Genomic DNA, 19,187 nt, shown 5'->3' on the forward strand with positions numbered 1-19,187 from the left:
ATTTATGGAGTGTAATTTAATTTTCCCTATGACTTTTATTTGCCTTTGATGCCAGTTATTTTTTTTTACTGATTTTTTTCCCCATCTTGTGATTTCTGTCAAACTTTGTCCATAATTCAAGACATTAAAATTTTAATATGCCTTAAAAATTTTGAAGGTTGGGGTCTTTAACTGCTGTCTCTCTCAAAGAGAAATGTTCTCTCTTCTCTGCCCCAAATCTGCCTGATTGCGCCCTACTTATGTAAAGTGCTGTGATTAGACAAGACTCTGTCGAAATTGCATTGATCTGGAGAAAATGATCCATTTTTTTGTGAAGGACAAGAGTGATTTAAAAGTCTTATAGAAGAGCAGCGGTAAGTCAAAAAGTGGGTGATTTAAGGTTAAGAAAAAAAACCCTGTTTCGTGGGAGGTCTGAAAACACCTTAAGAATGTCAACTGGATGAAAAGGACATCTTTTGGCCATGTTAGCCGTTATGTATCCTATCCGAGCAGTAGTTCAGACACTTTATGTATTCTGAGTCATTCTGTGGGTCTGCAGTGAAAAATGTGTAATTATCTAAAGGATATTCATTTACATCGTGCGAGTTGAGAGCAGTGACTGCCCTTCCTCTTCAGAGAGCATCTCCTCTTCATGATGGCTCTTTCTCAACACCAGGAAGCTAAGTGTGCCGAGGATGGATATAACCAGCAGGGACAGAAAAATGTTTCTCCTGCTGTTGTCTGAGACAGGAAGATTAAAGTAAATCGCTTAATGAAAATGTGCTAGAAATATTAATAACATTAAGCTGGAGCATACTCAAACTAAAAAGGATTTTTCATGCTGTTTACTGTCGGCTGTTCTTACACAAGTTTGACCTTACCTGGTATTTCTGTTCTTCCATTCCAGTCAAAATAAATGTAAAGATTACCAAACAACATGCTGTCAAGACAAAAAAAAACGGTGCAAAGAAAATAAGTAAAAGAACATTTCTCAAACAAAGCAGGGATGTACTGGACTTGCTGATAGGTTAAATTCTTGTTTTCCTTTATTTTGGTAAAGTTAATAAACGGCCTCCTCCTTAATTTCACGTTCACTGGTATGTATCAACTTCCACATATATGCCAAGGTTTCTCAGCTAGTTGGTGCATTTTAGCGAGATGCCATTTATTTTAATGTTGTGGCTGATTGGTGCAGCTATGCTGCATGCCAAATTATTTTCATTTCACTGTTGTCCAAATATAATTTATGGGGTACAGCATCCTCCAAAATCTCCACAGTGGCATTCAAAATGTACTCGGTGGACAAGGACTCTACTTTGGACGTGCTGCATTTATAGATGTAAAAATGATGCTGTGTGATAGAACGTCTGTGTCTGATCATGACGGTGGTTTACTGAGAAAATAAACTAAAAGATATCATTTAGACTATACTTCCAAAAGTATTCACTCATCTTCCTTCACCTCCTAAGACCCGAACTCTTCCACGGCGTGCATTTTTCATTTCTCTCTGATATTTGTTTTTGCATTCATCGGGCCCCAATATGCCCAAAGAATTACCAGATTTTTTTTTAACCTTTTTTTTTTTTTTTAAGAAAAATAAGAGCCACATATGAGGATATTCGTTTAAAATTTTGACAAAGCAGTAGCGATATATTGTCCTCGTAAGTGGATATCAGGCCCATGTAGAGCAAAATTGAATATTTTAGTCTAAATAACCCAAAATGTGATGTCCACACATGTGGACGCCAGGTCCTAGGAGGTTAATATGATGTCAGCCTATCCTTTGCAGATATAACAGCTTCAGCTCTTCTGGGAAGGCTTTCTTTTTACAAGGTTTAGAAGTGTGTTTATGGGAATTTTTTACCATTCTTCCAGAAGTGCATTTGTGAGGTCAGATATTGATGTTGGACAAGAAGGCCTGGCTCACAGTATCTGCTCTAGCTCTGTCGGATTGAGGTCAGGACTCTGTGCATGCCAGTCAAAGTTCTTCTACACCAAACTTGCTCATCCATGTCTTTGTGGACCTTGGTTTGTGCACTGGTGGATAAAGCAAGAGGCCATCCCAAAACTATTACCACTAAGTCAGAAACATAAAATTGTCCAAAATGTCTTGGTATGCTGAAGCATTAAGACTTCCTTTCACTGAAAGTAAAGGGCTGAGCCCATCCTGCAAAAAAACCCCTGCACCATAATCCCCCCTCCACCAAAGTTTACAGAAGTCAGATAAGTAGTGTTCTCCTGACAACCACCAAAACCCAGATTTGTCCATCTGATTGCCAAATAGAGATTGCCAGTGGCTTCCACTTTGTTATAATACCATTAACAGTTCACTGTGGAAAATTTAGTAGCAAGGAAATTTCACAGCTGGACTTGGACACCCTATCACAGTACCACACTGTAATTTACTGAGCTCCTGAGAGGGACCTACTCTTTCACAAATGTTTGTGGAAGCAGTCTTCATGCCTAGGTGCTTGATTTTATACAGCTGTAGCCATGGAAGTAGTTAGAACACCTGAATTCAATTATTTGGATGTGTAAGTAAATGCTTTTGGTAATATAGTGTTGATGTATAAATAGGGAGAAGGAAAAGGTTCATGAGGACGCATTTGTTTTTGGCTTTTGGCGTGGCGAATACACCATGCGGGCCAATGAGGAAGACAGAAACTCCTTCAGGTTTTATCACAGTTTAACCACTATTGACTTTCATTATTAGTTCAGTTAAACATTCTCTGCTGTCGGTGCAATTTATTATGTGTACATCAAATTTTATGTGCACCAAACCTCTCTGGGCCTTTCAACCTTAAAATAGTGACCTTTAATTAAAGTGCTCCCATTTGGACAATCAGAGTAATTAAAAGAAAAGACTGTGGACATGGTGTTAGCTGAATCATTTGAGAAATCATGTATGATAGACAGAAAATGTGGACAAAGTTTATTTACTGGCTGGATCAAACACTGACTTTATAAGCATAATAATCTGCATTTTTGCCTCCGAGGATTCTTCTTTCGTTTTTTTGAAGCTGTTTATTTGCCTTTCACGGTTAACACTGGAGTTGTGTAAAATTCTGTGATCTATTTCTGTCTTTAATTACATATCTACCTAAACTAAAAAATGTAGATGAGCAATTAGTCTGTCCCAGAGCCACAGCAATGGATGAAAGGAGTTAGTCATGAAAGATAACAGTGATTTTCGGTGGTATTCTGTGTTTGTGTCTGCAGGCTGTGAAGAACTGATTCATAAGTTTACTGTGGCAGTGATCACCACTGGAGAGTCAGATTAGCATTGCCCTATTGGGAGCGTTGGCACAGGTGACAGCCAATGTTATTATTATACTAATTCAATTTGCATATTTTAACAAATACAAATTAGTCGTCCGAGCCAGTGTGTGAGAGCAATGGGCCAAATGGAGAAGATGAAAAGACCATAACTGTCACCTAGCGAACTTTAAGAGGCTTTCATGTTTTTTAGATTTTGCAGAGAAACTTATGACTGGTTTAAAGAAAAGATCATTTATAAAATGAGCTACTAAATGTTTCTTTTTCTTTGTAGTTTGCAATATATATTTTCGAGCTGAAAATACAGACAGAACAAAATGTTGGCAGCTGCACTGCAGTTACACCTTTGATCAACTGGAGTAGCTTCATCAAACAGCAAAACAAAAAGATAACAAGTGAAAACATGGTGATCAGTCGTGTTTTATGCACCAGATGTACTGGTGGAAATTAATATTTCGATGCAAGGTCAATTAATTGTGACTTTGGGTTTGTTCAGAGCGTAGATGAGCAGGAAGACTGTTATATTCTCAAATAAAACATTACTATTTACTTCACACAGCCCAAAGTTAAACATTCTCATATACAGCATGATGCAAATGAAAACTAAATCAAATAAATGAAATGAAATACTCTCTGGTTTAAAGAAACTTTAAAATGTTAAAGGTTTGTCTTTAAAAGACACAAAGACTGGAGTAGCTCCATACCTGCACTGTAGGAGAGCCCAGAACATTCCAGTGTTTCTGTTGATGGTGGAGGCCTCTGAGTTTTCCACCAGAAACTGTCCTTGAGCTGTCCAGAGCACTGAAGGAATGTGAATGAGGGGGGGTCATTGAAGTAGGAAAAAAGGTCAATTAATTGCCCACATTAATAAATATATAATTTTAATTTTTTTTACATTGTCAAGTAATGCATCATACCATACAGTAGCCCTAGGACTTGATAAAAATTCGTTGCTCTGCAGTGACTTGAGGCTGCATTAAAAACATTTTTTCTTCATTTTTCCAGCACATGCTCAGCATGAGGTCTGCTTTCTCTGTATTTCCGCTAACATTTATAAGCAAACCAAAGGTGTTAAGCACTATTTGCAGAATCAGCCCCTAACCCATTTAAGGTCTAATTTGGGATATACTGTTTATGTTCATCATCCAGCCATGATAATCCCTGTATGCATGATTAAACTGCATTTGGATTTTGGCACAGAAATTGAGCTTGCATGGACTGCAAAAGCCAACAACAGCCACCTTCAAGTATTTATGTTGCTGAAAGTGGGCTGTGATGTGATGCATGTGGCAAAGGAAACTCTGAAAGGTGACTATTTAAACAAATCAAAAATACAAATATATACTCAAGAATAAACATAAAACATGAAAGCCTGAACTGTTGATACACGGCTTTCATGTGGTTTATGCCAAATTCTGACCCCTAGCAATGTTGCAGCAATGATCAGTCCAGGTAACACTGGGTTATTTTAAAGATGTAGAAAATATCAACACATTAATCAGTGATGAAACTGATCAGTTGCAACCCAGCTGTGAAAATAAAATAGCCAGTAAAAACACCAGAATAACGACCATTTTGTGAGAAAAAAAAAAGTCCAATCAGTAATTCCTTTCACACTCACGTTTCAAATTTATATTAATAATTATTCAGTTAAATAATTATAATAACCGTACTGCAATGTTCATATTTTCACACCATTCTGTATGTCTTTTAAACAGACACTAACTCTCACTTTGTCTATAATCTGCATGCAACTGCAAGCATGTATTTAAAGACATTCAAAAGCCAGGCTTGAAGTTCAAAAGACAGTTTAGGAGAGAGCGACTTACTGGCTGCTCCTATGCCGATGAGAACGGAGGTCAAGTAAAAGGACCACGTCGAGGGGACGATGAACATCGCAATGTAACCACTAGAGAAAAACATAATGATGATGAACGTGTTTCAGCATCTTTGTCCGTTTCCTTTCTGCAGACAGCACGTCAGTATTTACCTGTACAGCAGGCCACTCAGAAACATAGTAATTTTTGGTCCAATAACTGTAACAACCAATGGTGCTAGCAGATTGGAGAACGAGAAGACTCCATAGATGATTCCAAGGCTGTGAAGTGGGGGCAGTAAGTAGCAGTAAGTAAATAAATACAAGTTAGTGAAATGAACACCAGCATTGTTCCCCCTGTTTCTCCACCATGACCTACCTGTGGTACCCACTTCCAGTGAAAGTAGAATTTCCAAGGCTTTTCACTACAGTTTGCTGCAAATAGGAAAAGAATAAAAGTCTATGTGAACCACAGGGTTAGAATTTACATAATAAGTCACAGTAATGTCCTTAAGTCATTCATAAGATTTGATTAGTTCAGTGATCATTGAAGAAAATTAGAAACACGAGATGCGCCTGACATACTCCTTTGACTGCCCTGTTTCATACATCCCATGAGGCGGTTAATTTTTTTTTCTTTAGAAATTACTATAAAAGCTTTTATGGGGAAAAAAAACACGTTGTTGTATACGAGCAACATAAATGAACCTCCTATATCTCTTAAATACAAATCTCAACTCAATGCGCTGTCCTCTAACATGTTTTCTGGAACAAAGAAAAAATGAAGTGTAATTAAAAAAGCAAAGTTTACGAACTCAGTTACCTCAATATTTCCACAGGTGGTGAAGGCGGTGAAAATAAACAAAAATCCCACACCCAAAATCACAACGTTGAAAGTCCTTCTGTCTGCCATGGCGTCTTCTTAATCGTGTTAAATCAAACACATTTTGAATTCACTGTAGATTCGCGATTCAGTAGCGTCGCTAAGTTTGAACTATAAGCCTAAAGCCTCCCATGTGCACTCGCGTGGATTAATTTCAGCAGCTGCGAAAATAAAGTTCACTTCACAAACTGTAAAGTTCGCGTTTAGTGAGCGAACAGCGGCCGGAGATGAGCGGTGTGGCGTATATGCAGACAGTTAAGGGAGCAGCACTGTCATGAGAACACGTCTCTCCTATTACACAAAGTACGCATGACAACTTGTGACTTAAATTAAAAGCAAGTTGCTGTTTTTTTTTTTTTCTTTTTTTTGAGATCTTCCTTTTACTGTGACCTCTTCGTCGTGGCTTTCGTCACTCTCTTTTTCGCCTTCAGTTTCTTCTTCTTGTGCAATTTCCACGCATTTTATCTTTGCTGCCTTCCAGAGGTGACCAGGAGAAACATTCCCCGTGGGAAATAGATGACTTTTTTTATTGCGCTATTATGCAATAGGAAAAGGTTTATGGAGTACATGTCCCTTCCTCGCATAAGGACGTTGGAGTGGAAAAGAGAGAGGATAAGTTCGCATTGCATCCTTATTATTACTAAACATTTAATTTTTGACTGATCAGGGATTATTATCATGAAGAAAAATGAAGCCCCTGCTAATCATCTGCTTTCTAGATGGCATTGCATTGTGAATAAAATTCCAACAGTACTTCTCTACCTTCATAAGTCCATCAGTTTTGACAAGATTCCCAACATCACTGGCTAAAACGCAGACTCAGGTCATAACAGAGCCTGTAGATATTCTTCACGCTTGCCACTTTTTCTACTGTCCAATCCATTTTTAAGGACACACTGCACAGTATGCTGAGATATGCCACGTTTTCAGCTAATAGCTTTTTGGGAATCGCTTTGTTGGTGAAAAAATACTATCTTATGCCTGTCAAACTGTATTTTCTTTAGCATTTTTCATAAATTCAACTAAAGAATTAGGAACAAGTTATGTTTTTGCAACAGGCTGTAGTGAAAAGAAGTGCCTAACTATACAATTTGCTAAGTTTTCTCTTATATGTAGACACAACACTGGTTCATCTGTTGAGGTGCCCTGTGTTATTGAATGATGGAATGATTCATAGGTCAGTGTTGAGTGCTTCAGCAAACAAACAAACAATTCCTCTGAAAATCAGGTACAAGGTCTGGACTAAAAATGTGTGAGAAAGCAGACAATGTCCAAAGAAATACTTTAAAAGACCTTCAGAAGCCTGTTAGAACTATTGCCACTTTAAAAAAAAAAAAAACAAACAAGTCTGGCTCCGTGGAAACAAAATATAAAGAAATAGCAAGTGACTTTTGCACAGTACTGCAATCAGGGACCGAAGCAGCACATAAAAGAGAGAAATTACTTTCCGCACTGTGCAGTAGACTGTAGAATAACCACAGCCGCAGGTTTGAAAAGGCAGAAAGTTCATTAAGTCTGCAGAAACATTAAGTCAGATTATTCTTTTTGGACTAATTATTCAGCATTCGTGACACTATTTCAAGATGAAACCAGTAACTCATATCTATGTATATATTTATTACACTGTAAGTTAATTTCTTAAATATATTTTCATAAGTAAGATATGCATGCTGTTAGGTGTAACCATAATATAAGAACATTGTCTTAAAAAACCTATTACGATCATGTCTAACGCGCCACCGGTTGCAAATGAGTTCATTAACGTCATGTGCTTGGGAAAATGCTTTTTTTTACTTTTTTTACGACTATTTTTTACTTTTCCATAACTGACAATCTTTTGTAAAAGAGTTGGCGAGATAACGTCATTTTAAATTTCGAACCTTTACACCTCTAAAGGAAAGACTTAACCAATAGCTATTGATTAAAGTGCCACCTCCCGGTGTCTCCCTTGCTTTCACAACAACAAAGAAACGAAGCCAAGCGAGAGTATTACGTCTCTTCACTTCCGTGTTCGTTATCTTGGCCGTATGTACATTGGACTGTTCGTGCTTGAAAACGTGTTTTGTTGCCTTTATGCTTAGCCATAATGTGTCGACAGTTGCGTTGGCTAACCAGTAACAGTTTTTACAAAAACAACAAAAAGTTATCTGAAGTTGTTTTCGCGAGCGCATGCGCATTTCCATTATCCCTGTTTACCCACGAGCTAACTGAAGCTATTAACGTTTAAACTTTGTTCGGTTGCGTATAGCTATATTAATAATGCGATTTTAAAATAAATGATTAAATTGTTTCTGTTTCTATGTTGTTACGCCCGAGTGTGGGCAGAAGAACGATTTTAGCTGTTGTTTCCTGGAACCATCCTGCTTCCTGTAGTATCTTTGCCACAACCTACAACGGATTGTACACAATCATCATGGCGACGCAGGATGGTGGGTATTGAGAAAATTCAGCAGTATTTCCATAATATCTTTAAATTGAGCTCATATAATGTTAATGAAATTACACGTGCCTCTAAATATACTGTAAATATACTGAACTAATAATGGACATTTTCGTCTTTCCGCAGAGTAATTTTTTAACGTTCACTAGTGTTGCGGCTAGCTAATGTTAACGGTTGCTAACGTCCATTTACATTTAGCTGGATGTGTGAAGCACTGCGGTTAACGTGATGTTATTTAACAAATGTTTTTTTTTTTTTATCAAGTTAACTTAAGCTGTTAAAGACTTAACTGTATATGATTAATTATGGTAGCGATTAAACATTAATATACAGCCTATTTACTTTACTAGTTTTGCAGTAAGGCCATTCTTCTTACCAGATGTGTTGTTTTGCGAGTGCTTATTGTTGTTTAAAAACGTTTTTCTGTTTTCTTTTGGCCGCTATTCGCTTTTATGTATCCCATTTCTCAGCACACATCGAAAGACTGCTTACTAGAAGCGGTGGAAAGACCTAGAAAAACCACGAGGGGGAAAGTGGTTAGGAGAAAAGACTAAATTAGACTTCGTTACATCTTTGTTATTAACTCATTAAAGCTTCATACATAACTGCTTATTGTGTGAAACTGTCGGGAACTACACGAAAGTGAGATTCTCATTATATATATATTAAAGAGTATTAAGTCAACTTCTAGTTTATTGATTTAAACGCTTCCAAACATGTCGATGTTTTGTTTTATATCAAGGTAAACAAAACAAAAAAAGTCTTATTCAAAGTTGCAAAGTAGACATAGATATGATAGGTAGCTAAATATAGTTCACAGGAATGATTTTGTAAGTGATAAAGTTGAGCTGGGTTTCCCCGTTTTGTTTCATTTTAAGTCATTGTGAGTAAGCCATCTAGGTTCAGCCTCATGTAGTTTCATTGTTAGTTTTTAATGAGAAGCAGAGTTTGACACTTAGTCACTCAGCTAATTCACAACAATTTTGGTAAATTATTTGTGTTAAATACAACCTGCACGATTGTATGTAGTTCGAGTCTTCCATGGAAAGAAAGCATTGTTACCTTTCGCTTAAGTATACATATGTGTGTGTTCTGCTTCGCTGCCGCAGCAGATACAGTCTGATTCTGTGGGAAGCGCCACATTTGCCCCAGAAAGTCAAAATACATAATAATTCAATTCGCACTTTACTCCTGTAATTTTTAGGACTGTAGTCTCTTGGTCAGCCAGTCATTTTTGCTTGATATGCTTACCAACAGTCTTTCAAAACAAGTCCTTCAGCGGGAAAAACTGTGGAAAAAACTTCAGTTCAGCATCACAGCTCTGTTTACGTTTCATCTGAGTCACTTCCAGACTAATTGACATTGTGTTAAAGATGTTATGGCTGCATTTTGTTATAACCAACAGCCAAAAAGTCTGGTGTAAACTTTGCTGCAGTTTGCAAAGAAACTGACATGTCATCCAAAGGCAGTAGGTTGACATGAGGCTTTGAGTTCAGACAAAACTGGATTCAAGCTTTGAAACAGATATTGATATTTCAGTGGACGTTTTGTGAAAAAAATATCATGATTTGAGGCTGTTATCATTCTTTAATTGTCCTTGTGCTGGGATTAGCAGTCGACATACAGCTAGTTGAGATAGTTCTATTTATGTGCTGGTCTGCTCATAGATTGCCGTTATCATTTTGTTATGCAGTGACTAGGTTAAACCCATTTACTGCAGATACTAGCATTTAATGTCTTATTAATTTAGGGTAACAAGGCTGGGAGGATGATTGTTCCCCCCACTAACAATGAGAACAGTAGCCACAATTTCTGACAACTAAGATACCATCACTGTGTTAATCTTTCTGTAAAAATCTGATATTATATATGTATGTCTGCCCTAATACTAATCTAATTCATAGGAGACTTTGACAGTGCAGGTGGTTATCATTTAAGGCAAGGTGGTCAACCTCCAGCATAAAACACAAGAAACACTCATAATAAAAAAGTTCCCTGAAAGAAAGACATTTGTAACAAATGTCACGGTAGAGTGAATATAATAGGAATATCAACATTTTGGTCTGTTGTTACTTTTAATGCAAAAAGTTTGTTGTAAAAGAGAGACAAGTGTAATCAGCTGATAGGCTGAGACAACACATTTCTTTCTCTCTTTAGAAAACTTTGTGGTTGTTATTGTTATACATTGTTTTCTGCTGTGCTGTTTTTGGCACTGGTGGCCTTCCTGTAATCAGCTTCTGTTATGTGTGTCTTTTAACATCTCTTTGGTGATTATGGTGAATATGATTGACTATAACTGGGAGTTTCCCTTCGCTAGCATAAAAAGATTTGCCTGACAGCACTCATTTGAGTGACCAATAACCAGAACAATTGGAAAGTCCAAGGAACTCAGGGAAGATCTAAGAAGAATTGTAGATGTACACAAGTTGTAAAAGTCTCTTGGAGCCATTTCTAAACAACTGCAGATTTGAACATCATTAGTTCAAACAATTGTACATTAGTACAAGTTAGTCAGATGTGTCATTACTTTGCTGAGGGCTGGAAGAAGAAACAAACTGGAAATTGATTAGGATGCTTTTGCACCCAATTATTATTTTTTTATTGCCATTAAAGATGTATATTGTACTATCATTCGATCTTGGAAAAATAAATATTCAAAGAAATCATTAAAATCCCCAAATTACCACCACATGTGAGTGTATGGAGACCTTTGACCACATCTCTATAGGCAGTATCATAATGTATAGGCACTCTTATATGGAAAATTTGAGATATAATAATTTAAACTTGGAAGGGTTACTTTAAAGGAACATAAGTCTAAGATTTCATTCTTTTCCAGGAAGTGAAGAAGTCATAATGGAAACTGAGGCAAAACCAAAAGAAGCTGAATCACTAGGTGAAGATGTTGAAAAAGGTGGTGCAGAAGCGACGTCTCACACAGATGCAGGAAACTCCACAACTCAGGACTCTAATATTAGCAATGGGGATGATACAGAGGACAAGGAAACAGTGGACTTGAAGATCATTTGGAACAAAAATAAATATGATCTGAAAATTCCTGTTGATAGCACCGGAGCCAAACTAAAAGAGAGCATTCACTCACTCACTGGTGAGAGCCAACAGCATGCATTTCTTCTTTTAAATTAATTGTTACAATGAGTGTTGTTTAGCAACGCATAAACAATAAGAACTCAAAGATAGTTCTTTCTTTTCTTTTTATTTTAGGTCTTCCACCGGCAATGCAAAAAGTGATGTATAAAGGATTGCTTCCAGAAGACAAGACGCTACGTGAAATAAAGATTACAAATGGTGCAAAAATAATGGTAGTAGGATCTACAATAAATGATGTATTAGCTGTAAATACACCCAAAGAAGTCATCCAGCAGGAAGTTAAAGCTGAAGAAAACAAGAAGGAGCCTTTATGCAGGCAAAAGGTATGATTTGTCGCCTTACTGTAGAAAGAGTTTTTTTTGTTGTTTTTATTTGTCATTTTAAATCTGCACTATTATCTCAGCAACATAGGAAAGTTTTGGACAAAGGTAAACCTGATGACATCATGCCAGCTATTAAAGGAGCAAAGGTAAGAGAAAATTAACCTGTTTTTAGCTGTAGATAAAGGTGCTTTTACAGTGATACAGTGTGTTGAATATACATAACTAAACACAACTGACAGCTGTCTTGTGCCACTTAACAGGAACGATTACCAACAGTGCCTTTATCCGGAATGTATAACAAATCCGGAGGAAAAGTTAGACTCACATTCAAGCTGGAGCAAGATCAGTTGTGGATTGGAACAAAAGGTAAGATTATAGCTAACCTACTTTTGCTAGCTGCACTGCAACATAAAGATGCTGATAATTTAAATTTCTCATCTGCAGAGAGGACGGAGAAAGTCCCAATGGGCTCCATTAAAAACATAGTGTCTGAACCCATCGAAGGCCATGAGGACTATCACATGATGGTAACTATCTTTTGTGTGGTAAAAAGCTGGTGTGGCTGTTCACTAAAGTGACTGAACTATGTGTGCCTCAACGATGGAGTCACTGTAATAGAAGGTTTTCAGTTAAAAAAAAGTTTCTTTGGTTGGTATACTATCCATTTGTTAAGTAGTGATGTAATGACACTTGTTCCTAGCTAGGGTTAGGGTTCTTGTCTTTTTAAAGTGCTGTAGCGTTTTGTCTCTTGTTCTTTTGATTTGCGAATAGATACAAAAACCCCTTACAGGACCCTCAACACATGTCTCAGCTGTGTTCACACGTGACGGAGGAAAGGAGTGGGAGACTAACAGAGTGTGGTGGCAGCAGTGATGTGGGTGCTGTACTGGTCTGTTGTGGTGAAGAAAGAACTCAGTGTGAAAGCAAAGCTGTCTATTTACCAGTCGGTCTATGTTCCTACCCTCACCTATGACCTGTGAGCCCTGGGTAGTGACTGAAAGAATAGGATTGTTGATACAAGTGGTAGAAATAGGGCGAGGAGCTTGGTCACAGTGTAGAGCCACTCCATATCAAAAGGATACAGTTGGTCATTTGGGTTGGATACCTCCTGGGCGCCTCAAAGGTGAGGTGCTTTGGACATTTTCCACTGGGAGGAAGCCCCAAGGTAGATCCAGGACATTCAGGAGAGATTATGTCTTCTGCAGGCTTGGGAACACCTCATTGTGGCCAGGGGAAGAGCTGGGAGAGGTATTGGCGAGAGGGAGGTCTCTATTTAGACTGGGATAACCATTGGAAGATGGAGGACCCTCAGACAGTTTAATACTCATCCTGTCATCCTACATCTTCCCTGTCCAGTGTCCATAATAGCCTGACAATAGATCTCTGGCTAGCTACAGCTCATTATAGTATTGCAATTAGCCCAACTTCACAAAACCTCCTGAACACACTTTTTGGTTCTTTTTGTTGTTGTTTGTTTCTTGTTTTTTTTTTTGTTTGTTTGTTTGTTTTTTTATATAAAATGTTCGTCAGGACGTGGTATATCATCTTTAACTAACTAACAGTATTGCTAATTGTATTGCTGCAAGTCCCCTTCTTCATCCAGTTATTGCTTTTTATTGTTGCTTTTTATTGTAATACCTAGTCAAACAGCCACATTGATTTTTTTTATTGGAGATTAACAAATCTGAAGTATTTTTCACTCTCAGGAGTATCTTGCTGTTCTGGAGCATTTGTACCCAGAAATGGCTAACAACATCAGAACAAGCAGATACTTTTTGTGTGTATAGAAGTGATCAATACACCAAAAAAGACTTTGAGACCAAAGTATGTCTCTGTGTAATTTTGTTTGAATTTCATAGCAGCTTCACATGAGTGCATCCAATCAAATAGTATAATGTCTGAGCACATATAAGTGGGGCTTTGAGGGACTTCCCTGGTATTGAGCTTTATTACCACCTCATCAGATATCACCCTCAGTGTAACAGATCTAAATGCAGATAATGTTACATCTGTAGAGCAGAGATATTCAAATGTATGATAGTGGAGTCAAAACAATGCTTTGTGTTGTCATGTTTTTGGCTCAAAAATGAAAAGTGATGCCTGCAGCTTCCTCCGAGTGTGTTTTTGCATCACTCAACAGTTGAAAACATATTCAAAGCAGATAGACGAGGAGATGGGAATGATTTAAGATAGAAGAAAGATAAAAGCCAAACATTGGATTTGGTTAGCCAGGTTGTTTACTTTAAATTAAAAGAAAGATTCAGTACAGTGGCTGTTTTTACATTAAGCATACTATATCATATTAAATTGCAAAATAACATTTTAGTGGATTATAATAAAGGACTCTCTTTGTGTTGAAAGGGCTTCTAAGAGGCACTGCACACACTCAACATGTCAGTATTGGGTTGTACCCTATTTTTCCTTTAGAGCTACCTTCGTGGTGCAGATTCAAAAAAGTACTGGAAACATTCCTTGGCGATTTTGGTCCATGTCATATTCAGCTGACAGCATCACACAGTTGCTGACCTCAACAAGTCATTTTTCGCCCAGAGAACTGCTGCTCACTGGATATTTTCCTCTTCAGACCAATCTCTGTAAACCCTAGAAATATCTGTGGGGTGAAATCCCGGTAAACCAGCAGTCTCTCAAATACTCAGACCAACCCATCTGACTCCAACATTCATGCCACGTTCACAATCTCTTAAATCACCTTTATTCCCCATTCTGGTGCTCGGTTTGAACTTCTGGTGGTAGTCTTAGCCATGTTTATGTGCCTAAATGCATTGAGTTGCATTAGAACAGGTATGCCTGATTAAGTATCCAGTGAGTATGTATGACAGTAGACATTTAAAGTCTCCTGAAGTCCAGATTTTTGTGTCTTAACATCTGATCATACTGCAAGTGGTTGAATTTTATTTATTGCAAAATAAGTCCTTTTTTCTATAAATTAAATTCACTTTTAAAATCAATACAAGACACAATGTGTTTATTTATTCTCAATACATGTTTAAATTTGCAAATGCCTCTGAAACCACTTAATGTACTTACCAGTTTGTCTTCCACCTTTGCAGGCTTTTCAGCTGGGTCCAACGGAAGCTTCACAGTATTGGGTCTACTGGGTGCCTGCACAGTTTGTCGATGCAATCAAAGACACAGTCCTTGGAAAATGGCAGTATTTCTAATGTGCCTCTTTTTTGACAATGATGAACTGGGATTGAGAGGAGATGATAACATGAAACTGGAGTCAGCAGTGTCAGCAGTTTAAGGAACCTCTTGGAGTGTATTCCAAGGACACTGACGGATGCCTGTGGACTAATCATATTCTTTTTAGGTTTAAAGTGCACTATGTGGCAGCATAACATTTCTCAGCCCTGTTGATCATTCAAGGTTTTCAGCAAATCCAAGGGAAAACAATTACAAAAAAATGTACAGAAATTGCTAACACTTTTCTTCAGTTATTCTTAAAGAAATAAAAAAAATTATTTAATGAATTGAATGTGCCAGATCATTGCTGTCTGTCTTCTCCATTCAGTATTAAATCCACGCAAACTTCGTCTGCATTATTTTATTTTTCCAAGTTTTACACTTAAGAACAGATGCAGTTCTTTCCAATTCTCTTGGCAAAAAACTGCTCGTGCTGTCTACTGGAATAGAGGCTGTGAACAAGCAGCAATTTTCATGTCCTGCCACAAATTGTGAATTAGATTGAGGTCTGGAATAGGCCACTGCAGAACCTTTAAAGTCAATCCTGTGCAGTTTTGGCTTTCTTGTTGTGGGTCATTGTCTTGCAGAGAAATAAATCTCCAGAGTAGCAGCTTCCTTGCAGACGGCAGCATGTTTTCCTCCAGGATTTTGCTCTGTTATTAGCCCTGCAGTGATGTGAAGTGCTTGCCTTGTATTAAACAGCCAACAAAAAGTTTGATTATGGACTTGAAATCTTCAGACTTTCTAACCCTTAATTTTCAAGAAAAAGTTACACGATGAGGGGTGGAAGTGAAGCTGAATCTATAAACCACATTATGCAACTTGCTCAAAATGACTTATTAGTCTTGTCATAGCAGAGGTGAGTTGCATAAATTCTAGTAATAAACTCATTTGTCATGATTATTGTCATGTCCAGAGTGGCATTATGTAGTGTTCATTAGTCTCCAACACTTTTTGGCAGCTTAATAAACAGCGCTGTATTTTTAGGAGGTGAACAACAGCAGTTGTTTGTATTTTTAATTAGTATTAATTTGTGGTTTTTCATTTTGTTTATTCAAGCAGTGTTTTTCACAGTAATATTAATCAGCATCACTCACCCCTATAATATGCAACTAAAGCAGTTGTTGAGACCCCCCTCCCATGTGGCTTTAGTGAACATTGTGCTGCAGTCAGAGCTATTCCTCTGCATCCATGGAGTATGCATCTGATTTAAAGAACAAAATGAGCTGCTCCTTGGACTCAGATGTACATGTTTTTTTCTTGGTTTCCCTTGCTTATTATTTTCGATTAAAGTATCACAACCATTATAATGAAGATGCATAAACTGAAGAAATCAAACACAAATTCAGTTTAACAAATTGTTTTAAAGCCATATTTTGCAGCAATCTTGCATAAATGGCTATCAGTATTTAAAAGAAAAACAAAAATACCAAAGGAGACACTTTCTATTTTGTCCATTTTAAAAAATATATATATATTTTTTTAATATAGCTTCAGGATTGTCGGATTGTAAACATATGTAAATGACCTAATTAATATTTTGTAAAGTAGTTTGTAAAGTTATGAGTGACTATTATATTGTTGGAGCGGATGCTTTTATTTTGAAAGTCACAGAGCGACAAGGTGCCGTAAATCAAGTGGCGTAAACCATATGGCAGAAGCGCGGGTTTTAATGCACAGAGAGAAGGTGTGCTCTATGGTTAATGGACGGAAATGGGAAAAAGAACGGCTATCAAGGTGCAATCCTGAGTTGTAAACAGTTCCTTAGCACCTGGTTGATGAGGGAACAAGGTCGTTATACCACAGAGAGTGATGTCTGGAGCTTTGTCATCTTACTGTGGGAGACCTTCTCCATGGGAATGACGCCCTACACCAGCATGACCAATCAACAGACACGTGAAGAGGTGGAGAAAGGGTACCGTATGCCTGCTCCGCACGGCTGCCCCATTGAAATCTCCAGGATTATGAACAGCTGTTGGCAGTATGATCCCAGAAACAGACCATCTTTTCAACCGGGGATGCTACAACATACACTACTGTACATTTCATTCATTATCACAGTTTGTCAGACTGTGATAATAGAGGATAGATTTCTATACAAGGTTTTAGCTCTTTATCACAACAGACTAAAACTTTGTAACATTCACAAATGAACCTGATGCCCAGAGATCCCCTCTGCGATGCTTACAAACAATACGGAAATGAGTTACACTAATTAAATGTGCTTTATCTGTGGATTTTCCCCTCTATCATATGCTGCCTCCTATTCACCTGCCTGTGATTGAAGTTCAGTTTTTATGCTTTTACTCTGAAGGAATCAGGCGAGGACGTGTTTTATTGCCGGAAAAGAGTGCTGCCACGACTTCCGGTAAACGTGGGGAGGCGGGAAATGAAAAGGCTGTCGCAAGTTGTCCGTCGCTTGAAGCCAGCAGCAGTCTGTCAGTGATGTCCAAAGTAGAGAAGACAGACGTGGAAAGGACACGTCCCCCGCCTGTTAAAGTGCTGTCGGGACAGCTGAGGGCGGCAGGGAACTGGGGCAACGCTGATAGCGGGGCCGGCTGTGTAATTAGACTGGGCAGGGGACGCTCTTTGCCTGTCTCGCTGGTGTGGATGCAGGGGACTGTGCTGGAAGTCCAGCAGGACAGAGACACCGTGCTGCTGATGGATGAGACGGGGACTTTCATTGTTCAGGGTGTTAACAACATCCCCAAAGGGAAACCGTGCTTGTCCCAAGGTAACTCACCCAGACCCAAGCTAGATTCTGTTTCAATCCACACAGAAGCTAAAATTAAATTACCTTTCCCCCCTAAGAGAACAATTAATAGCTATTAGGCATATATACCGGTAAGTGAAAAGAAACAGCCTTTGTTACTCAGTCATTATTACTGGGACCAATTAGAAAGGGGACGTACATTGTGTTTGGGTAAAGAGAAAAAAATAGCTTTGTCCCCATTTACTGCATTTTTATTTAGTGACACAGAATCAAACACATAATGACATTACATTGTAGAAGTTCTTATAGAAGTATCTTAATAGAAGAAAAAAAAATCAACAGATAGGCTTTTTTATTTTACAAATAGTAAGTAGAACTACTATTGTTAATGAACTCAGACCTGTATTTTAAAATTCTAATAAAGTTTTAATACAGTGCAAGTTCAAAAGCTGTAGTTGAACAACATTTTTTAAATGAGATCATTTTCACTTTAGATATTAGTGGCCTGTTATTGAATTCATGAGATTCCTGGTTAACGTCAATATTTTCATCAGTGCACAGCTTGTTAGGCTGAAAGGAGAGCATTAATCCTAAAATCTGTGGCAGCAAGCTGGCAGATTTCTCTCTCCAACCACGATTTACCTTTGAAATCACTGTCGGTCAGCAGTTCACCACTTGCTGCTGTTCTTACAGGGAAATATGTCATGGTGATGGGCATCATTCAGGCGGTCTCACCAGAGCCAGTCATCCGTGCAGTGAAGATGGCAGACCTCTCAGAGCTTGCTGCACTTCACAGACGGATGTGGAAGCTTGAGGTGGATGACCTGCAGCAGGTGCTGGCCTGAAGTGCTCCTCCTCCTGTAGCTTGTTACATACTACTGAAGTGTCAAATGTTACCTCAGCAGACTTAAAAGATGACTTTCCTGTCTGCTGGACTTGTTTGATGGAGGTCAAGTGTTTAAGTGATTAAGACAACTGGTGTGTGGGGCTCCTAATCCCAAGTTGTCACTGGAGCTGTTAGGTGGATAACTTAGTTTTTTGATCAAAAAACTATCTTCATTGTATTAGTACTGTTTTGAGGTTTTGACTCTTTTTCAGAATACCTTTAAGTAAACATGGTCAAAAAACTTTTTTTCAATAATGCATCAGATCTTTATTAAAACACTGCATCAGTATTGACAGAGTTCAAAACTCCCCATTGTGCATAAAGCCATCACCGAGGATTGCTCTGAACTTGTGTTTAATGTAATTGAAGTTTGTAGGAAATGATTTTACTTCAACTCTAACAATGTTACCTGTAACATACAGGCTTGTAATATATGGACCATTATAAGACAATACAATAACCAACAATGTATGAAACTGCTTTCATAATGATTACAGTGAGATGGACACCTTTTCTGTATTTAGTTACTAGAATTGTGCATGTGTATGCTTAAATA

General features: G+C 37.9%; 3 protein-coding genes across 4 annotated transcripts in view; 2 read left to right on the forward strand and 1 right to left on the reverse strand.

The window, feature by feature from the left end:
• LOC134626394 (UNC93-like protein MFSD11) overlaps positions 1-6,373 on the reverse strand; it is a 15,289-nt gene extending 8,916 nt beyond the window's left edge. Inside the window, exons 1-7 of the mRNA XM_063472179.1 lie at positions 5,895-6,373; positions 5,451-5,506; positions 5,246-5,353; positions 5,085-5,164; positions 3,960-4,056; positions 861-919; positions 576-720 (exon numbers count right to left, since the gene is read on the reverse strand). Coding sequence (XP_063328249.1) covers positions 576-720; positions 861-919; positions 3,960-4,056; positions 5,085-5,164; positions 5,246-5,353; positions 5,451-5,506; positions 5,895-5,984 — 635 coding nt within the window. The 5' untranslated portion in view covers positions 5,985-6,373. The remainder of the gene's footprint in view (positions 1-575; positions 721-860; positions 920-3,959; positions 4,057-5,084; positions 5,165-5,245; positions 5,354-5,450; positions 5,507-5,894) is intronic.
• Positions 6,374-7,921: 1,548 nt separating this feature from the next.
• On the forward strand, positions 7,922-15,712 carry ubfd1 (ubiquitin family domain containing 1). 2 transcript variants are annotated; one of them, XM_063470757.1, is made up of 8 exons: positions 7,944-7,979; positions 8,271-8,383; positions 11,234-11,503; positions 11,620-11,828; positions 11,909-11,974; positions 12,089-12,194; positions 12,273-12,355; positions 14,900-15,712. In XM_063470757.1, the coding sequence occupies exons 2-8, from the start codon at positions 8,368-8,370 to the stop codon at positions 15,008-15,010; spliced, it is 861 nt and encodes a 286-aa protein (XP_063326827.1). In that variant the 5' UTR covers positions 7,944-7,979; positions 8,271-8,367; the 3' UTR covers positions 15,011-15,712. The 2 variants fall into 2 exon arrangements, with proteins under 2 accessions (XP_063326826.1, XP_063326827.1); XM_063470756.1 differs by having other exon boundaries at positions 7,922-8,383.
• A 928-nt stretch (positions 15,713-16,640) lies between these two features.
• On the forward strand, positions 16,641-19,165 carry rmi2 (RecQ mediated genome instability 2). The gene is made up of 2 exons (XM_063472182.1): positions 16,641-17,766; positions 18,439-19,165. Exons 1-2 carry the CDS (start codon positions 17,286-17,288, stop codon positions 18,588-18,590), a joined length of 633 nt encoding a protein of 210 aa, XP_063328252.1. The 5' UTR covers positions 16,641-17,285; the 3' UTR covers positions 18,591-19,165.
• The last annotated feature ends 22 nt before the right edge of the window (positions 19,166-19,187 follow it).

This window comes from Pelmatolapia mariae, linkage group LG4 (assembly GCF_036321145.2).
Source record: "Pelmatolapia mariae isolate MD_Pm_ZW linkage group LG4, Pm_UMD_F_2, whole genome shotgun sequence".
Classification (NCBI taxonomy): domain Eukaryota; kingdom Metazoa; phylum Chordata; class Actinopteri; order Cichliformes; family Cichlidae; genus Pelmatolapia; species Pelmatolapia mariae.

Bases quoted from the DNA above. Each gene is read 5' to 3' on its own strand.
- ubfd1 (XM_063470756.1), top strand. From the start codon at position 8,254: ATGTTGTTACGCCCGAGTGTGGGCAGAAGAACGATTTTAGCTGTTGTT. The intron at 8,384-11,233 runs GTGGGTATTGAG...ATTCTTTTCCAG, and splicing joins CATCATGGCGACGCAGGATG to GAAGTGAAGAAGTCATAATG. The intron at 12,195-12,272 runs GTAAGATTATAG...TCTCATCTGCAG, and splicing joins GTTGTGGATTGGAACAAAAG to AGAGGACGGAGAAAGTCCCA.
- rmi2 (XM_063472182.1), top strand. From the start codon at position 17,286: ATGCTGCCTCCTATTCACCTGCCTGTGATTGAAGTTCAGTTTTTATGC. The intron at 17,767-18,438 runs GTAACTCACCCA...CTGTTCTTACAG, and splicing joins GAAACCGTGCTTGTCCCAAG to GGAAATATGTCATGGTGATG.